General features: G+C 45.6%; 1 protein-coding gene across 1 annotated transcript in view; it reads left to right on the plus strand.

The window, feature by feature from the left end:
- LIMCH1 (LIM and calponin homology domains 1) overlaps positions 1-21,567 on the plus strand; it is a 326,061-nt gene that overhangs the window by 251,038 nt on the left and 53,456 nt on the right. The window contains 10 exon segments of the mRNA XM_047719180.1: positions 1,630-1,932; positions 4,823-5,059; positions 5,585-5,914; positions 7,237-7,352; positions 7,462-7,573; positions 8,017-8,277; positions 12,712-12,747; positions 17,758-17,884; positions 19,263-19,420; positions 19,642-20,050. Of these exon segments, the coding sequence (XP_047575136.1) occupies positions 1,630-1,932; positions 4,823-5,059; positions 5,585-5,914; positions 7,237-7,352; positions 7,462-7,573; positions 8,017-8,277; positions 12,712-12,747; positions 17,758-17,884; positions 19,263-19,420; positions 19,642-20,050 (2,089 nt within the window).

Below are 21,567 nucleotides of genomic sequence, written 5' to 3' on the forward strand. Positions count from 1 at the left end.
TCATCGACATTGTGCTTTTTAAATAATGCCTTTCTGAAGACATGAATTCAATGGCCTGTGACTTCCATTGGCCATTCTTTATGGCCCTAGTCAACCAACACCAGTTGGTACTTGCCAGATGCATTGGCTAAGGAGCAAGGAAGGAGCATGACCACTGTCCAGGAGGGGACAGGCAGGACACTGGGAGTCAGGGCAAGATTTTGTATTTTAAGAAATAAATTTATTTGGGGAGCAAAGCACTGCCAACCGCTTCCAAATTCTGTGTTTTAAATTTTTAGTGAGGACAGTGGCAGCAGTGAAAAGAAGGAATTTGCTGCTCATGATTAGAGATGATTTGATTTTCCAAAAAATCAGATAGAGTAAGGTCCTGCTATCGTCTTAAGACATAGTGCCCTCAGGAGCAGTACGGAGCAGAGCAGCGGAGAACAGGCAGCCTCCCTGATCAGGGTTCATAGTCTCAGTGTTCATTTTACTCCTAGCTAATTCCTCCTTCTCATTTCTGAGATGAGTTGTCCTTTGAGGATGAGGAATTTACTCTTGACTCCCTCTTAGAGATTGGATACAAAGTAGGTAAGCATTAGGAGTCAAGATATTTATTTACTTATCTTTTTGAAATGAGAAGTTAATAAATGATTTTTTTAAAAGTTTTAACGTTTTATTATTACTCAGAATAATAATGACCTAGAAGCAAGGCTGAGCCTATGAGCAGGGGAAGAAGACTTTGTGGGAATTCCAGATGCACACAGTTCGACCCTATTCCTATCCCACGTGCCTCCAACGAAAACAAAAAAACAAAACTGAGTGGAAAGTCCTATAGTCCACCATTAAACCGCATTCAGGAATTTAAAAGTTTGAGGTCTTCAACAAATCTTTGAAAATGGGAATAGCGCAAAGTAGTAATTTTTTAGCCATTTTGGCAAAATGTTTTACCACAATTGACTTGACATCTAGCATATGATGAAGAAGAGCTGAGAGGTGGACAGTCATTGGGGTAGAAGAATTTACTAGAAGAAGAGAGAGCTGCTCATGGGAGGGTGCAGGGCAAGAGAAGCATTTATGCCCCGGGTCCGTCCTGTTTCTGGTCATAAACCCTTCCAAATGCTTCAGGTGAGCTCAGCTCTGCAGAAAGACCTTCCTCACACTTCGCAACTGGGTACATAGTCTAGGTTTGCTGTCATACAGCTGCACACATTAGCTTTCCCCCAGATCAGTTTCTTGGTGGCTCAAATTGTTGCCCTACCACTCAGAAACAAACTGGGGACCTGTTGGGTGCATTGCTAATATGCTAAAGGAAAAGAACAACCAAAAGCTTTCTACTCTTCCCAATGTCACGACAAGAGTTCGGATTGTCCCTCTCAGAGCCATTTAGGATCCTGCATTGCTGGTGCTGATGGGGTCCTGTCCATTAAATGACTTTTTAGCATTGCTAGTCACTGGCTAAAACCAAGGTTTTAAAACCCACCCTAACTACGCTACAACTCTGGACTAAAAGAGCGAACAGATGTCATCTAGACTAACGATGTTGAGAAGACCTTCCACTAACAACACAGTTGTGTTTCTGGAGATGGGGATTTAAAAAAGCATTTGGTCTGATCACATGGAGAGTTCTATTTAATTTTGCTCCATCAGTCACAAGCCATTAAATAATGAGAAAGAAGCTGTTCATGACATTATCCTTCGCAAAGAAAACCCTTTCCTGACCCACCAATGTGGCAAAGATTCAGAGTCAGAAGAGGAAGTTGCGCGTCAGCGGCCCGATCTTGAGAAAGATGACTTTGCTGCAAGGAGAGTGAGGATGAACCAGACCAAGCCAGCAGTGCCATTGAACCAACTCCTCTATGGGCCTTACCGAAAAAAAGAGGCAGAGAAATCAGAGAGCGGCAAACAGCTCTCAAAGGAAATTTCAGAAAAGAAAAGTCTAGAATATAAAAGGTGTGCACTGTGTGTGTGTTCGTGTGGGTGAGAGGGGGAGCATAATTAAGTGAAGGGGACTTGTGTCATAGGCCCCATTCCTTTCTTTCCTTTCCCTGTTATAAATAATCGGTAGTGGTGGTTTATTTTGAAATGGTACTCCAGATAGCCAGTCTCCCTAAATGCAGTGGCAGACAGTCGTGCAAAATGGGGCTGAATTCATCAAATAAACTTTGAGTTCCAGTAGATACATCACCACAAATGGTTGGCATTATTGGTACAGGCAGACATCTACCAGTGCCTATCAGGGGTGGCCACCATCCAAGGCTGGTCCAGTCCACTCGCAGGAAACGGAAAATACAGTCACTTGTAGCTGTAGCCTGTTCTCTCTTATTAATTCCTTTTAGATTTTGGGAGAAGAAAAAAATTAGGCTTGCTCCCTTTCTATATACCAACAAAATCACTTAGAATTTAATGATGGATAGGTCTCATTAAAACACACACACACACACACACACACAACCAGGGTTCATGCCTGGCTCAGTCAATTGAGCATCTGACTCCTGATCTCAGGTCTTGATCTCAAGGTCATGAGTTTGAGCCCTGCATTGGCTCCATACTGGGCTTGGAGCCAAAAACAAAAACTTCTCAAAAATATAATACACTTCTGTTTGTTCTGTTATAGAAATTGTTTTTGGATGAGTTTCCCTCTCCTAACCTTTTTCCCATCCTCTTAATTTGAGAAAGGAAAACTGTAGCAAAATGGGTTTTGGCCAGTGATTCTTATCCTAGGAGGGATATGATGGCATTGAAGGTGGCAGCTTGCTAAATTTCATCACACAGAGTTGATCATTCTTGTATTTTCTCCTTATACCAAAATCAGAGATTTGCATCGTCCAATTGCCATCTCTTTGCCCCTCATGTAATGGGGTTTGTAAATTCTATTGAACGAAGAATATAAATGTCTTAACTGTGTTTTGCACAATTGTTGCTGCTGTTCTGCGAAGCACCAGGTACAAAATGCATGGATATAGAATAGGGGTTAGAGCATAGAAGCCTAGCGTGATTTTTTTATAGGACACACTCTAGCTTCGGGAGTCTCTCACTCTGTCATGCCTTGTAACAAACCATTCTAGGAGGGCCTTGTAGGAGGGAATCTGTTGTTGTGCATTAAACAGACTTCTGGACAATTCACTAGCATCAAGGCACAAGGATGGGAATCAGCAACTTGAGTTAGGAAAAGGAGTTGCTTTTACATCTCCCTTTTTCCCTTTCTCCTGCGTGCAATTTTTTTTTAAGATTTTATTTGACAGACAGAGATCACAAGTAGGCAGAGAGGCAGGCAGAGAGAAAGGTAGGGAAACAGGCTCCCCGCTGAGCAGAGAGTCCGATGCAGGGCTTAATCCTAGGACCCTGGGATCATGACCCGAGCCGAAGGCAGAGGCTTTAACTCACTGAGCCATCCAGGCGCCCCATCCTGCATGCAATTTTAATTCCCAGTATTTCCAGCCTCGTTTGTCTGTTGTCACCTGACTCTGTGTTTGGGGACATGGTTCTGAGTCTCAGATGGCCCATGACCTCTCTAGGGAGCATCAAAGAACGGTTGAAAGAAGAGAAGGCCCCGAGTGGCTCCTGCCTCTGCCCTTCCTTTATCCCCTTTCCCAAACTGAAAATAGACAGAAAATTCTGTAGCCCTCCTAACTTGTAGAGGGTCTGCAAAGACACCACATCATCTAGGTAATGAAAGAATACCTCTTGGTTTTCTAGCTTGGATGATATCTTTTTTAAAAACAAATAGCCCTCTCTATGTGGATGTGAGATTTTCTATCTTGGGAAGCACATTTCATTAGAAATTGACTTTTAATGCCATTGAATGTTTATGCACTGATTTAAATGACAGAATTGTCAGCATTAAGCCACCCAACTTCCACTTCTTGGGAGAACAGGTGAAAATAGCAGTTTTAACATCAGTGAAGGTGACTAGTTTTTTGTTTTTTGGTTTTTTTAAAGATGATTTTTTTAAAGACTTTATTTATTCATTTTGACACAGAGAGAGAGAGATCACAAGCAGGCAGAGAGGCAGGCAGAGAGAGGAGGAAGCAGGCTCACCACTGAGCAGAGAGCCCGATGCGGGGCTCGATCCCAAGACCCTGAGACCATGACCTGAGCCAAAGGCAGAGGCTTAACCCACTGAGCCACCCAGGCGCCCCAGGTGACTAGTTTTTAACGTAAGAAACAAATGAGTATTGACTCTCTAGGTCCAGGTGAAGAGGATACACTCTGTGTAATCTTCAAGTTTACATTATTAGTCAGACCTAACCAGTGCTGTCCGGAAGCAGAGACTGATTTCGAAGGTCAAAACTTTCTGTCTGGAATTGACTTAGATGTACTTCCTGGCACTTGTGAGTTTATGGTTGAGATATTTAATATGTGAGCAGCGTTCCAGCTATCTCCCAACTAATCCTAGAATTTGGATCATGCCGAGCTTATTACTAACATTTTACTGGTTCGGTAAAAGACATTCCAAGAGGGCTCAGGGATTCAATCAGAGAACTTGAATTCATTATAGTAACTTGAATAGTGTGGGAATTGGGCATCATTACTGTCAAACCGAAATCTCATTACCATTCTTAGCAGTCTTTCAGCGAGCCCTGGCTTCTCTTCTTAAACCAAACTAGAGATTGTCATCTGGTGGAAAAAACTCCATCTCATTACAGTGTCGAAAGGGTAGCATAGGCACAAAGAATCAAGGCTCCCAGTGATCCTGAATTTTTTGAGAAAGGGAAAGGTGCCTTCATCATTTCCTTCTGTCCTTAGCCTCTGAAATTCCTTGCTTGACATTCTGTTTGTCTGCTCCCCTGCCTTGAACCTGATTTTTCCAATGATGTGGGGGCCTGGATAAAACTAACAGGAACCAGGGCCAAGAGGTGAAGTCAGTGGTGGCCTGTATTACTCGGACTCAGGAGAGCAAACCGGCAGAAGAGGGAGTGAGGAAGGTGCCAGATCTTTACAGGGATGACCTGGCTCAGCGGAGAATTCAGGGCCTCCTCGGCCCTCACCAAGAGGCTCCAAGATTTGTCACAGTCTCCAATATCACCGAAGCGGACTTGGAGACGTGGGAGAGACTGAAAGTGTCAGTAAAGACGAGGTGTGTCATGCTTTTCCTGAATTTTCCCCTGCAAGCGGTTTCGTTAAACTTTGAAGGAATCAAATGCTTATCCTTCTATCATTTTTTTACTCTCATGGCTGGAGAAAAAAATACCTCCTAAAACATAGTGTATTCTGTATGAGTTGAAAATTATTAATACCGAAAGTGACAAGTCACTGGATGGAAAACATTCTCTTTAATTGAACCAACTACTGTGAAAGGTAATTTCGATAGGCTTGTTTACGTGATTTTTAACCCATTTTCGTTATTTCACCATACATAAGATTTTCTTACGCCATCATTGATGATGTTAGAAGTGATATTTTGAGCACCATAGAAGCTTAAAGCCTTATTTACCAGGCAAGACTATGACCGTTCCTTCCTTTGATGAATGGAAAAGCAATTCTATTCTAACCATATTAGTATTTTTCATAAATCTGGTATTCCAAAGGGGGGTGGAGGGAAGGTCTTAGTAATTTGCACTTGCCTAAGAAATCTTTGGAACTCATTTCTGGTTCTGACTAGGGATGGAGATGTTGAGCCCATCTGTGCCCCTGAGCCTGCACCAGAAATTAAAGCAGAAACTGCCATTCGTGATGATTTTGCCAGCCGCAAAGCGAGGGCCTATAAGAAAGCTTCCAGCCCTCAGCAAAAGTTTGTGCACTTTGGACCCGTGACAGAGATAGATCAGCAGAAATGGAAGCGGCTCAGCATCGGCCGGGCTGGGCCTAGGGAGGACGTGGAAGGAGTCCTCAGTCGTGGCAGCAAGACCGAAACTAACTCTGTCTCCCCTTCCTCCGCGGCCACGTCCAGTTTAGGAAAAGACCAAATGCTTACTGCACAGCATGACCACAGGTATTTTCCTCCATCCGTGTCCAAGCCCTGCCTGGGAGCCGCTGCTGCTTTGCAAGGGTCTGTCGAAGCACCTCTCAGAAACCTCCGGCGATCCCATAGTTGGAACGGGCTCTTGGGCTGGTTGGCAGAGGAGCAACGTCTGCAGGTCGCTCTGGGGAGGAGCACGTGTGTGAAAGTTAACGGCAGGCGTCCATTTCGATTCCGTTGTCCCCAGAATCACCGCCGGGGAATGCCAGTAAGGCATTGGCCTTTTCCTTGGCCAAGGACCCTTTTCCTCTCGGCTGCATTCAGCCCTGTTTTATTAGTTGGAAATGCTGAAATGAACTCGACGGAATGTTTTAATGATACCCTAGCGTTTCTTCTACAGATATGTTGATAGAATTCAGTTTTATCTACAACCTCCCTCTTTTCCTATCTCGGGGAGGGAGGAAAAAATAGTTACTAATATCATTCGTTCAAATTTGGACATTGAAGTGAAAAAAGAAAGTAAAGGTCTCTTCCCTCCCCTACTTTAAAAAAAAAAAAAAAGGTATGATGAATTGTGAATGGAAAAAGACTCCTCTCTTGGGGTTCCTATGAGTCAAGAGTTTCCTTGGCTGAATCGCCCTCCGAATGTGTGAGGGATCACCTGGGAGAAGCCCCTGCAGGCCTGTCAGCCGTTCCCCTCCTCACTGGAGGCCTTCCAGCTTTGAATTCCCAGGTCCTCTCCTGGGGGTTCAGTTCTGTGGGCTGGTCTCTCCTCCAGGAAGCAGGTATGGGCAGTTTATAAGCCACTGGACTGTCCTGGGAACCTCCATTCCACCTGTGTGTTGGGAGCAAAGTAACGCTCTCCATGGTGAGGGGAAATGCTCAAGTTGTCCTCCTCTGTGCTCTGTCCTTGAAATCCAAAGGCAACAGTGAATGGTCCATGATGCACAGACGGGTGTCTTTCATCCAGTACTTATGGCCGACAGCATGGAGGATAGCAGACTGTAGATAGAAATGATCTGCGCACACCAGATATACAGTTGGTGTTTCAGAGGCTGATGGGGATCTGGGGTGGGGGTCAGGAGGTAGTAAGAAATGCATCGTTGAGTGCTTGACTACTGAGGGGGCCATCACTCAGCCCTGTGGGGGGACAGGCTCTTGCCAGCCCTTCTTTGGCTTTCCGCAGGTGCTGCGCTCGCTTTCTCCATCTGAGTATGTCATCCTTGCTAACCAGCTTCCAGAATGAGAGCAGCTGAACTCTTCTTACTCTCTCAGTCTCAACAACGTTCGTTGTGTCCTTTCATAATTCTTTTTCCTCTTCTCTCTTGCTACCAATGCTGCTTGATTGTCAACAGAATAGTGAATTCTGGCGTAGGGGACTGTTGCAAAAGGGTGTCGTGGCTGGGTCCCATACTGGAGACCCAGGAGGAGCACGTCTGCGGTTTGAGCGAGCACCCAGGAGCGGAGGAAGGTGAGGAGCCACGTTCCTTCCCTTCCCGGGAGGTGCAGGATGACAGGTGGGGTCAAGGCCTCGGGTGTGAATTCTTCCCTAGCAGTAAAGTTGTCCTCTCTGGCTTCAGCGACGTGCAGACAGCTGCCGCAGGATGGCAAGGAAGAGAAGGAAGGAGTTGCTCAAAGAGATTCTGAGATGCCGCCAAAGGCTGAGCCATCAGAGGAGAGCGGCCAGCCACTGTGAGCACTTGCCTGCCTTCCAGGGTGTGCTGTCTCTGCTGTGTGTGGCTGTTGTGTTCCCAGAAAACAGCTTCGAGCCACAGTATGCCCTTGATGACTGACGTGGTGTAGAGTTCAGTCACTTAGAAGAATGCACCCAGCCCAGGGTCAGAGTCCTGCTCTCAGTGCCCTCCCTGGGTAGAGATGGGAGCCTTTGCATGTGGTTGGGTGCTGGCCAGATTTCATTCTCAGGAATCCTGAAAAACCGGAAAGGGAAACCTGTTCCGGTGTAAGTACCCGTTGCATGATGGAGGCCCACAGTGTTAGTACTCGGTTGCTCTGTGTGCTGCTGCCTCCATGGACGTTGGCTTCTTCTGTCTTGGGTTGATGCCATTGGGGGATGCTACTGAAAACATCTTTAGCAATAAGTGGCCTTTGACTGGCTGGACTGAATATTGCCCTAGTGTGTGTCCCCTGGCCTCCGAATGCAACACCTCGGGGACAGAAGAGAGCTCAGAGAGGATGACAGCTCCTGCCTGGAGCAGCAGCAGACCGAAAGGCCCAGGAAAGTTGTATGACTCACAAAAAGATGACATGATGGTCAGAAGAACCGGGATGTGTCTTAGACGCGTGGGAGCCAACGTAAACCAGTTCCTTCCAGTTCCATTTGCAAAGCGGCAGGATGTGGAGGAATCTGCCGGGGGTCCGCCGTTGAAGGATAAGAGGTCAGAAGATTTTCCTGAGCCTTTGTGGTTTTGTTTTTCTGGTCTGAGCCTTCGTAGATGCTTTGAGTATGTTATTAACGCGTTATGATACCTCAGCACCACTTACCTGCAATTGCTTGCAGAAATGGAATGATAAAAATTGGCCAAGAACTTTTTTTTTTCCTTTTTTGCCTATAAGCAGGTATGGAAAGAAGATGCATTTGTGAATTTTCTGGTTCAACAAATTTTTTTTTTCTGACTCATCTTGTGGGCCCCCTAAATGGGTAACTCTTATTTCTTCCTAGCTCATATAGGAGCCCTCAGGTAAAGGATTTGAACTTCTTTCTGAGCTACTTGATTTCACTTTGATTCCAGGAACGTCTTCAGGTCCAAAGAAGACGTATACCACTTACCAATTTGTAATTCCATTTCATTTCGACATTAGCAAACACTCAGGGCTTTCTAGAAGTAAGATTTCTATTCCATGCTGTGACTTGATTTAAAAGAGCAAATAAGGAGGGGTGTCTGGGTGGCTCAGTGGGTTAAGCCTCTGCCTTGGGCTCAAGTCATGAGCCTGGGGGCCTGGAACGGAGCCGCAGGTTGGGCTCCCGGCTCACTGAGGAGCCTGCTTCTCCCTCTCCTCCCTGCTCATGTGTTCTCTCTCACTATCTCTGTCTCTGTCTCTCTCTCTCTCTCAAATTAAAAAAAAAAAAAATCTTAAAAAAAAAAAGAACAAGTAAGGAAATAATCTGAAGTTTGTAGTTAAAAGTCCTAAATGTTGAAGCCTCTGTTGCCACTTAATGAGAGTGGTACATTTTTGTTAAAAGTAGGGTCTGCCAGATCTAAGTGGAATAAAAGTGAGAGGTGTTGGGCATAATGACAGGATCCACTAGAAAACAGGAAGCAGTGGGGTTCCGGTTCATGAAGGACCCTAAAAGTAGCAAGTCAGAGGCTAGGATGGGAAGCAGGGAAAACCTTAAGTGACACCCAAATTTTCAAATGAAGATCCCATCTATCTTTGGGACCTGGATTTAATCTGTGCCGTGTAAGCCTCCGAATGCTCCTAGCACTGTCGCAGAACCTTGTTGTAACTTTGGTTTCAGGAGGCGAGGGTACTTTTCAAGCTGTGTTTTTGTTGTTTTATATAGTACAGAGTGCTCTCTAGCCCTTTCAAAGGGTGGCTGCTCCCTCTAGCTTACCTTCTGGAAATTCATAGGTAGGGCCATGGACAGAGAAATCAGTGAGCAGATCCCACATGGATCCCGGCTGGTCAGGGCCTGTCAGGGCTGGTTCGAGACAGAGGGACTGACTGATCGGCCCCATCCACCACCCTCACTCACTTTCCAGATGCCCTGACACAGCATGGCCCCAGTGTCTTGGGCTGCTGTAAAGCAAGTGAGCATGAAAGGGAAGAAGGAAGTGGGGCCCGTGGCTGCCTACCCTTTCTGGGTGTTTTCCCATTGACTTATTCCTCGCACGACCTTTGAGAGGAAGAATTTTCATCTGCATTTTGCAATTGGGAATGGAGGCCCATGTCCACACAGCTGGTAATTACAGATCCAATATTCAGACCCAGCCCTACCTGAGCTGAAGGCCATGGTCCCCCTCCAGCACGTGGCCTGCACCGGTTACTAGAGGAAACAGTGGCAGTCTGATGAATTCCCTGTCACTTGTAACTGTCCCTCTGTGATTCAGAGAAAGTCCTTTTTAGATCCAAATGGGAATGAATGGCTAGTTTGAGCAGGAGATGTGGTCCCATGTGCTACGTGTCCCAGTTGCGTGACTGAGGGGGCATACGCCTTGGGAATTCATGTTTCTTTTCCACAACTATCTATTGAGTAACTACTATGTGTAAAACACAGGGCTGGGTGTTAGGGGATAATTTTAAAGAGCAAGAGACACATTTTTTTCCCTCTCACTTCAAAAGAAGCAGTGCCAGTTCACAATATGGAGGTACAGAATCAGCTAATTACTGATCCCAAAATGCTTGATTAGTGCCAAAAGTTGCATACATGAAATAGATGCACAGAATATTCTCTTTATCTTTCTAAACATCCTTACCCTCAGAATTGAACTTTATTCATTGCCTTTTCATTTCCTTTTTTTTTTTTCCTTTCTGGTAGGATACTTACACCAACTGTGATTTGTCTGGCCAATTTTATACCTATTGACTCACCTACTTTGTATTATTTTTTAAAATCTCTTTATTAGTGATTTTTTTTAAAACTTCCCTTTACTTTTCAGTTTCCCATAGAACAGAGGAGAAACTCACTTGAAGCCCAAGCTCGAATTATCTTCTCCTTAACTGCAAAGACAGTTCTGCTTAAATGGATGCCCTCTTAAATCTAATGAATTAGGAGGTGATTCCTGAAATCCGTGAGTGTGTAGTAAAAGGGTAAATGAACATTATCTTCAGAGACTAAGCTGTGCTTTTCTCTTCAATTTCCAGAGCATCCAGTAAGTGCTCAATAAATACTTAATGGAGGACCTCATCTGGTCGCTGTTCAGGGAACCCAGAAAAGAGCTCCTTGCCCTCATGGCGCTTCCACTTTAGCGTGAATCTACATTTGTTGGCAGAGATGTCAGTGAAAGGCTGTTAAGTATTTTGCTTAGAAGCAGTGTAAATTCAGATACAGCCTCCATTGCTACAACAAGATATCGCTGAATCTCATCAACAAAATGGGCTTAAGGAGCCATACTCGCAGGGATACATACTATTTACATAGTACAGAACACTCGACGCTGATCTCTGGCTGTGTCTGGGTTGCGCAGACTCACCGAGGGGTATGTGTGTGGCCGGTGCCCTTCTGTAGGTACAGTCTCCTTCAATAACACATGAACAAAAATATTCAGATCGAGACACAAAACACATCCTACCAGTTCATTATTTCTCAGTTAACTAGGCAGAACTTCTCTGCTGTCTCCGTAGATAATTTAGAAAATGCTGGATTTGAGTAAGCCTACTCCAGTAGGCCTATGAACCAGCAGACGTTGATCCAGTCTTCAGAACTAACTGCTCATGCACCCTCCCTTGGCTGTGGAGGAATCCGTTGGTCATCGATTCCAAATGTAGGAGTGTTTTTAGAAAATTGAGTGTATTGGGTTAAACTTTAGTCCCTTCGGAAACTATCGCCTGGAAAAACAGAAAATGAGTCTTAACTGCCAGAAGAGAAATATCCGCAAACCTTTGGGCCATTTCAACAGAGACTTTGGGTCTTGCACTGGTGTGGTTGTCTTTGCTGTGAATGAAAACAAGTATTAATGAATGCACAAATGCAGACTGTTCTACAATGATAAGAGCAGGTAAGAGAGAAGGGTGTGTGCATGGGGGATGGGGTGCGCGCGCACCCATTCATTCCAGGGTGTTTTCCCCAAGATTAGAGGAAGACATCTCTAGAAATGACTCTTTTCCCCATGAACTATTATGAAACTGAACACGAGACTAGGTAATTTTTGCTGAAAACCACAAAATTTAATTTGCTGGAAACTGAAAGCAGGACCTTCTTTTCTTTGCTCAAATAATTCTTTGTCCACCATTGGAGTGCAGAAGTGAACCGCATTTGAGGGCATAGGTAAGAACCTTCTCTTAACATTTCCCTTTGCTGAAGAGATAGTCATTTGTGGAAGCTGCTTTTTAAAATGCTTTAAAATATGCCCTTTCAATGTCCTAATTTCTTTTTTCTAATTTAACCTTTTTCTTCGCTTTATCAAATGCATTAAAACTTAAAGTGTCTGTCCTGCAGAAGGTACAACTTTGTAGATCTAAACAATCAGAAGGATATAAAAGACTGTAAAAAGGAAAACTTTGGTTTTTCAAGTTATGGAATATTATCCAAGTCTGGCTTTGATTAAGGCTGCCAGTTTTCTAGGAATTGTGGTTTTTGTCAAACGCATGCGGAAGACACTGATTGGGGTTCTGGTTGGAGCTCTGGTTTGCTTTCAGAAAACTGCAGAAACGCTCTTTGATGTCATTTGTGCAAATGCATTAACACATCAGGGAAAGGGCCAGTAAGTGTGTGCTTCTATGTTGGGTGTCCATTACAGCCGTTACTGGCGAACACAAAGGCAGGAACGGTTTAACTGTTTGTGAATGATTTACAAGTTTGGTTCCCCCCACTCCACCTTAAACTACCTTCTCTAAACATTGTGGGTTGCACCTAAGCCTTCTTATTTTTATTTTGAACAGACTCTTTTTTTGTGGGTAGCGTGGGGATTATTTTCATCTCTCCTCTGTGTTTTAATACACATTTTGCATTCTTTGGCAACGTCAAGACTGTTCTTTCATTTCTAGAAGTTAATAAATGCCGCTAATTGTGTCATGACACTTCTCTTCCAGCGCGATCGGCAAAAAAGGTTTGACACGCAAATATGTCGCCGGTAATGTTTATTGCCAGCTTGGTTACAGAGCTAACCTTCTGTCTTTCCCATCCTCTAATTTTGTATTTGGTCTTGTAGATACGGTCCGAGAACTCCTGTGTCTGATGACGTAGAGTAAGTTGTCTTGTGTTTGTAGGAATCCATTAATGACTAGCTTAAACTGCATGTTTCCCATACTTACCACTAATTGAAATGCAATTAATGCGACAGTGAACTGAGCAGCTAACTGACTCACGCAGCCTTGGAAAAGCACTTGAAGTTGGAATGCAGAACATATGTTCTGTGCAGGAGAGATGAATGAAAGAGTAACTCAAGCATGATTCTAATACACAGCTGCTGCTTAAACTTAACATTTGCTTTTCATAGACATGGCATGGGGAGGCTGGTCTTACGGTCTGGATGTTGGTACCCCTTCCGAACCACAGAATTATTCTGCGTTTTTGCATTTAATTCTTGATATGTTAGGGCTTGGAGTTAACAATGAGGCAAGTCATTCTCATGGCCCTGGTTTTTTTGTTTTGTTTTGTTTTGTTTTGAGCTAAGAAAACAAATCCTGAACCACTAATTATAGAATCAGGAGCCCGAGTTCCTCCTAGGTTGGAATAATATAACTGTGGGATGCTCAAGACCAGAACATTGGGGTTGCGCTCTAGTTCTGCGGCATAGCAAGGAGTCAGGATGTCAAACATGACTTGGCCTTCCTCTGCTGGCTCCTTTGTTTCCACTCCTCTCAGAGGTTCATTCCCTACTTCCGCCTCACGTCCAAATTTGAGAAGGGGCCAACACTCTCCCATTTGTGACCACATGAACTGTTTCAGAAATGGATTTCCCATCTGCAGAGCACTCCGAAGCAGATATCCAAGGCAAACGTTTTCTTGGCACAGTACTAGTTTTCTCAAAGTTGAGTAAATCTGTGCTTTGAGAAACCTAATTAATACCTAATTCCATTGTCAGTGGCCCTGCCGAGCCTGATGTCTCTGGGAGGACCAGTCCGTGTGCTGGTGGGAGTACGGGGCCATCAGAAGAGCACACACTGGCCAAAGACATTTCAGTCACCAAGTGAGGAGTCTTTAAATAAGGGTGCAAAACACAAAAATCATTGCCACCAACGACAAGGAGACTGGGCCCCCAGATTTCTCAGTTTCCTCAGTAACCCCAGCTTCCAGTACCTTTTCCACGTCTATGTTCAAGATGTCAGCTTGGTTTGTCCTAGCACCAAGCGGGCTGCCTCGGGTGTCAGGATATGTTTCCAGTGTGCCATCTCTGATGGCTTTGTGTCCTGATGTGCAGCACAGCCATGTCTCAAAACCAAATTCCCCCTGAGCTTGGCAGACTGCATGGAGTTAAGTAGTCTGTAAAATTGAGCCCCGGTTATGACATTGAAAATCTGCACTGGTGATATTTAACATGCACTGAAAGGAAGATTATCTAAGATGATAGGCAAAACGCTACTTTGATTTGGTTCACAAAAACATTTGGATGGGATGGATTTATTCTTCATCAGTGCAAGGCCCCCGGGCAGTTGGCCTAGCATGGATCTCTGGGAAATCCCAATAAGTGGAAGAAAGGAAGCCATGGGAAGGAGCGTTTGAATCTTGCCTGTACCTTGAATATGAAACCTCACCCACGGGAAAAGTGAATGATTTTTTTTCAGGGCAGTGGAGGTGGGGACTCCCTTCTCTGCCCCAAATTTACAAAACGTGACCTCATGGACTAAGAAGAGTAAAAGGAACTTCTTGGGGTGCCTGGGTGGCTCAGTGGTTGAGCCTCTGCCTTCGGCTCAGGTCATGATCTCGGGGTCCTGGGATTGAGTCCCGCATCGGGATTTCCCCTCTGCGGGGAGCCTGCTTCCTCCTCTCTCTCTCTCTCTCTCTCTCTGCTTGCCTCTCTGCCCGCTTGTGATCTCTCTCTGTCAAATAAATAAAATCTTAAAAAAAAAAAAAAAAAGGAACTTCTTTCCCAGAGGTCTGACCTGGGAGTATGCAAACTGCCGAATTTCCTTCTCGGGAGTGGACGCAACCTACGTGAAGCCGTGTCGGGTGCAAAATGCAAAGTTTATACTGGGACCTTAGTTTTCAAATAGATATTCGTTATATGTTTCATGCATTCCCCCCACCCTCTCCCTTTTCCAAAATCTTTAAGGGCAATTATTGGCACCAGGCTCTGTTTATTCAGAACTGGCACGTTCTTAAAATACAGTCCAATCAAAAAAAGATGTGCCCTTTCAGGAAAATGCAGGTCGGGGGCAGACCTACCACACAGGCAAACAGAGATTTCCGCCTCCCAGCAAGCCAAAAATGTTTCCGTAGATACAGTTTCACCTTCTGGCCCTTTTCTTCACGTGCACGTTCCTCCCATCCCAAGGCTCTGCCCGCCGACGGAGCCTGTGCGCCGTGAGAGCTGGAGGCTGTTTTATTCCTAATTCCCTCACCTCCAACCTGGCCCCGAAACAGTTTCCAGGCTTCCCTGGAGGTGATTTCATCCTGGCCCTCAAAAGTGCCACCTCACCTTCATGGGAGACTCTGGGGGTGGCAGCCGGGACCCTCATCCCAACAGCACAAGGCATGGGCTGAGAGCAAATGCTGAGAGGAACCCACATTAATAATCTGGAGCCTGGGCTCCTCCAGGATCCCCCACCCTGCACACACCCTGCAACCCCCCCCTCCCCCCAACACACACTTCTTCATTTTGGAGGCTGAGTCCAACCTCTGAAGTAAGGGACATTTTCTGAATGGTGACTCAGCCCATTTTCTGTCTTGTATTATCAATTTTCAACTTGCTTGGTTCCTTTTTTTGAAATGGCATAAAGACATAACTCATAGTTCAGTTCTTTTTGGGTCAGGTTGCTGGAATTTCTTTAAAACAAAACAAAACCACTCTGGGGAAAAATAGTACTTCCTGGTATATGAGAGGGCAAACCCGAGTTTCTTTTGTTTATTTCACTAACCTGCTTTTGGCCACCTTTGGGCTGGGGTCATGAGAACTTCATGGTGGCAACAGAGATAGGACCCCAGGACAGAAGGCGGCAGTTCTCAAGGCCTTGCTCCCATTCTTTTCCGAGTGACATAACCAGATCCCAAATCTTGGAGAAGGCCGCCATTTTTTCCTGGGGTTCCAGAATAAGACCTGGCTCCAGGAATGGAATGAATTTCGGTCTCTTTCTGGAAAGCCTACTTAAGCGAATTTTCATCCGTGATGTTTTAAAAACAAACAAACAAACAAAAAACCATGAGGTTAGGCTTTTCTGTGTACCGCTGCAAATTCCCAAATCTTTCTTAAACAACCTTAATAAATATCTAAAATAAATGAAAAATCACAGCCCCCTGCCCCTTTGGAGGACCGCAGTTTATCTTTCTAGAAGACATAGCTGCCATAGTCAACACTATCCACTGGGTACGGAGGGGCAGTTCCCCGTGGTGGTCTGTCATATTTGTGCCAAACAGGCCTAAGGGAAAGGTCCTGCTATGCAGTCAGAGTATTCGAATACTCTTGGGTAAGACGGATTGCAAGTACAGTCTTCAGTTTTAGCTCTCTTAGGTCAGACTTAAATAGTCCAACCCCTAGAGAGAAGGAAGAGGCACCCAACAGAGCCATTCAGTTCGTTTTGAATGCATCGGAATGAAGGCGGGCAGCCCTTGCACTGGGAATCTGTCTTCCCATTCCAGAGAGGCTGTCTGCTCAGGACCCCACTGGCGTCCAGGAACGCTGCTGCTGTCCATTGTTTTCCCATGGGGAGAACTGTTTGGGACATCATCGATGATGTCTAGGATTAAGTGGTGTCTAAGTGCATGGCTTCTCTTTCTCTTTGTGTTGAGCTGGCTTCAAAAATGGACTCTCATAGTCTTCTGTTCTTAGAGTTTAACAGTGAACCTCCATTTCTTGCTTTTGGACTGTGTAACCCCCTTGGTCCCAGAGCTCATTTCTTTGAGGATTTTGTTTTGGTTTTTATTTCTGTCTTCATCTTGCTGCTTCAGCTTTTGCTGTAACAAAGGTCTGTGTAAGCACCACAGAAGAGGCCCTATGGTCTCGCCCAACATTTAATAAGATCCTATAGACCATATCAGTAATATGTACAGCCTAATGGCTTTAAAAAAATTACTTTCCCTAAGCTTTTTCTTGTAAAAGAGTAAACTCAGAAGTATCCTGGCAAAAATGAGGTAAAATGCTTGTGAGAATATTAAGATGCAACGTATAGACTGATTTATATATTTTATTCCTTAATCTTGCGATAAAATACCTTTTTTTTCTTGATTCCGAGATGCTATCAACTGCACTTCCAATTTATGGGCATTTTTACAGGAAAGAGAAATAACCACAGCAAACATATGAATCGCTAATGCATAGTTCTTGGATGCATCCACAATTCAGAAACTTCAGTATGAGAAGTTGGGTGTCTTAGACTTGAGGCTGGATGATTTTTTTGAAAGTGGAGAAACTGCTTTCATAGAGAAAGCACGTAGGACAGACAGCTCGTTGCACAAGCATTTACCGTAATGAAGTTTTGCTTCACGGAATGCCACCCTCCTTGCCCATAAATTCTCTCCATGTTATACATTTTAATTCTCTGCATTTTGCTTCCTAATACATTTCCAAACGAGAAGAGCCCAGAGCTCCAAATACCTTTTTCTAGCTCTTATGTAAACACGTTTTGGCACCTACGTATAAAATTACATTGACTTGGGGCGCCTGGGTGGCTCAGGTGGTGAAGCGACTGCCTTTGGCTCAGGTGATGATCCCAGAGTCCGGGAATCGAGCCCCGCATCGCTCCCTGCTCAGTGGGGAGCCTGCTTCTCCCTCTACCCCTGCTGCTCTGCCTGCTTGTGTCTCTCGCTCTCTCTTCAAATAAATAAATAAAATCTTTAAAAAATTTTCATTGACTTGCTGCAGCCACCGCTGAAAGCAAAGATGGTCCCCTTTTGGCTTTGGGGGCACAAGGAGAAGAGGCGGGGGTGCCAGCATGCCGGCTGCCGCCTGGGGCTTCGCAGCACGCCGCATCGCGCCGCTGCCTTGAGCTGCGGAGGGAAAGGGGCCGTTTGGTCAGCGCGGTAGCGCCCCCGCGCGGCAGAACGCGCAGAGCACACCCCGGCACCGGTCCATTTTTGTCTCTTCTCTCTCCACACTCAGGAGCACGAGTATGTTTGACATGCGGTGTGAGGAGGAGGCCACGGTGCAGCCGCACAGCAGGGCCCGCCAGGAGCAGCTACAGCTGATAAATAACCAGCTGCGGGAAGAGGACGACAAATGGCAAGATGTGAGTGCCGGCCAAGGCCATGGGCCTCGGGCGGGAGGCTGTGTGGGCTAGAGCCCCCCCCCCCAACAGGAAGTCAGGTGGGGCGGGTAGACTTGGACTTGAAAGCCAGGCAGGGGGAGGGAGCCCCTGGGGGATTTCGAACAGGGACACAGGTGTGGGAATTCAAGGAAGGTAAATGACAGCATGGAAGGTGAAGAGTGAAGGACGCAGACAGGTACTGCGCAAGTCCCCCTTACTAGAAGTTTGGCCATAAAGGGAGGGGGTGGGGTGCAGGTGGGAGGCGCCTGGCATGGGATGTAGAATTAAAGATGCACTGTCTTCCGAGATGCTCTGTTGAAATGGAAATGTGTCTGCTGCTGATGGCAACTGGTAGGCGCCAACGTCAAAAGCGTACCAGTCACAGACACTGTTCTTACTGCCTTGCGTGTAGGCTTTCTTCCGTTTCCTTAGTGACTCAGTGAGCTAGCATCTAGTACCGTCCTCAGTTCCACAGATGAGTCCCAGAACAGCTGAGTAACTTGTCCAAAGTCTCACAGCTAGTGAGGGAGGGAGCCAGGATGAGAACTAGGGAAGAGCCAGCGCCGAGAACAGCCGGGAGATGGGGATAACGGGAAGGAGCATGGATTCTTCCGTGTGGTCCTCCCTGAGCTCTCTGAGGTTGCCCTTGCAGGTTCGACTGCACCATCAGTCAGAAAAGTTAAAGTCCATGAAATGTAGTAAGAATCAGGTCTACCATTTATTGAGCTGGCACCTTGTAGGCAGTATGTCATTTAACCCTCGCCATAGGCTGGGAAAAGGACCTGTCATTGTCATCCTCATATAGGGATCAGGAAACTGAGGTGTAGAGAGGCTGACAAACATGCCTGAGATCCCAAAGCATGGGAACAGGTGGCACCGAGATCCTCTCTTACAGCTTTGATCCCACCCACCTGACTCCAGCGTCCCAGAAATCATTATTTCTGCCTTTTTTTCCTTCCCTGAGGGAATTGTGTCGGTCTGCAGTTGATTCCTCCCATTCTCTTGTCAACAAGTCCGTTCACAATATGCAGGTCACACACTGGAAGAAACGAAGCTTCTTACGGTGCCCTGTGAAGCAATACTTTAAAATTTAGCAGCTGATATGAGATGTGATGGCATGGCTCCTATTACCATTTTAAATGGGGGTGCCGGCCCGCTCTGGATACTGTGGTTCTATGGGAATGCTTCCTGCCTCTGAGGCATCCCTGTTCCCACCAGACTTACCCTGGATTGAGTAGATATGGCCTCACATCATGGTGGGCCCATAGTCAGTGCCCACTCCACTCTGCAGAGTAGAAATGGAGTTGTGTGCAGGCCTGTGGAAGTACGTTCTGTTGACCCTTTGCCCCCTGCACCCTAGGACCTGGCTCGCTGGAAGAGCCGTAGAAGAAGTGCTTCTCAGGACTTAATCAAGAAAGAGGAAGAAAGAAAGAAAATGGAGAAGTTACTGGCTGGAGAGGACGGAACAAGTGAACGAAGGAAAAGCATCAAAACCTACAGAGAAATTGTTCAAGAAAAGTGAGTCCTTTCTGTTGTTGTTGTTGTTGTTGTCCGTGTGCAATGGTATCTAGATGTGCTCTTTCTAAAAATCGTTGGTTATCACAAAGACTCTGATGCCAATATCACACACTCCCTGGGCTCCCCCTTTGGCTCAGCCTTGGCTGCTCCCAAGGTCTTCTTTGCAATTTTTGTGACGGTTGCCTCTGTGCTTGCTTCCCTCTCCCTCACCCATCCTTTAGAGAGCGGCGAGAGAGGGAGTTGCATGAAGCCTATAAGAACGCACGGTCCCAGGAAGAGGCAGAGGGGATCCTTCAACAATACATTGAGCGGTTCACCATCAGCGAGGCTGTTCTTGAACGCTTGGAGATGCCAAAAATTCTGGAAAGAAGCCATTCCACAGAGCCAAATTTAACCCCCTTCCTGAATGACCCCAGCCCCATGAAGTACCTGCGGCGACAGTCACTGCCCCCACCCAAGTTCACTGCCACCGTGGAGACCACCATTGCTCGGACCAGCGTTCTGGACACCAGCACGCCAGCAGGCAGCGGGTCTCCAAGCAAAACTGTCACCCCCAAAGCTGTGCCTATGCTGACACCCAAGCCTTATTCCCAGCCCAAAAACTCGCAAGAGGTTCTGAAGACCTTTAAGGTAGGATGCATTCCTTAAGAGGAGAACCAAAAGTGAACCCCTGGTAATTAGCAGAAAGAAGCATCTTGCCCCCAAGAAGATGCAATTCTGTTGATCAAACAGAAACGATATGTATTACCGTTGATGATTGTGAAGTTTATGTCTCAGGAGATTTGCTTTGCAAATAGTTAAAGGAGCCAGGTGTGTTTCCCAGTTCAATGTAATGGCGTGTCTCTCTAGAGTAGTGGTCCCCAACCCTTAATTCAGTAAAACCTTGGGGATCTCCAGCCCTGTGGAGGTATAGTGAATTCCTCCAAACCAAATTGTTATTGCCTTTGGTTTAAGTAGAAGTATATGCAGCTACCTCTTCTTTTTAAAAAATTTGACATCATATCCAGAAAGATGCTACAATTGCAAAAGAAAAGAGACAATACAAGGAATACATAGGAGCATGGGATGTATTTGATTCTCAGATGAGACAGGGTTTTACAAATATTTTTAAAGGGGAAAGAAACTAGGTTGTTTTCTACCAATGACTATGTAAAGTAATGTTCCAGAACCAAAGAACCTATGACCACCAAACGTCTTTTCACTGCCCCCATTTCCGGTATTTTCCCTCACATCACGAGGAAACGCTCGTTCTTTGACTTAAGCTCTTCAGACTACAAAGAAAAATCAGTTTTCATTGTCCCTGCACATCACATGGGTTCTTTTTTTTTTTTTTTTAAGATTTTATTTATTTATTTGTCATAGAGAGAGAAGCGAGAGTGAGCACAGGCAGACAGAGTGGCAGGCAGAGGGAGAAGCAGGCTTGCTGTCAAGCAAGGAGCCTGATGTGGGACTCGATCCCAAGACGCTGGGATCATGACCTGAGCCGAAGGCAGCTGCTTAGCCAACTGAGCCACCCAGGCGTCCCACATGGGTTCTTAATAGAAGACAGAGGTGGAATTCATCAGCAGGAGACAGGGGCACATGACTATAAAGAAAGTTTGCTTGGCTAACTAGTTGAGCAATGTGATTTCATGTATCTTCCTACTGAATTTCAGAGGGAACCAAACTGTATATACACTTTCTGACTAAGTAACTCGGAATGGATCTTGAAAGTCTGTTCCTTAGGCTTCGATAGAACAAAAGAAGGGAATCCTGGATGTCTCATCTGTGTTGAGTTGAGATGTGTGTCCCTTGAAGGACTGGGGCTGTATCTTTGTTGCCACAACTTTGTCCTGGGAGTCTGGCATCGGTGCCCAGGGCATAGTTCTTATTGAATATATACATGCATTTTCCTGAGAAAATGAGCTACTCATCATGTGGGCTCACACACAGATAAGCATGTCCCCAGACATGCTCACTATCCTGCCTAGTACGGCACCAGCTCTCTTTCACCCAGGACCCATGACCTTTCCAGAACCTTCTGTGATATTTCATGAAGGAAGGTTTGATGTTGAGGTGGCCCACAATGGGGGTAAGGAATACATTTACTTAACTTGGTATCTGAGGCCTCTGATCAGATAATCCAGATGTCCACTTCCTCTCCTTTA

The sequence above is a fragment of the Lutra lutra genome, chromosome 2 (genome assembly GCF_902655055.1).
Source record: "Lutra lutra chromosome 2, mLutLut1.2, whole genome shotgun sequence".
In the NCBI taxonomy this organism is placed as follows: Eukaryota; Metazoa; Chordata; class Mammalia; order Carnivora; family Mustelidae; genus Lutra; species Lutra lutra.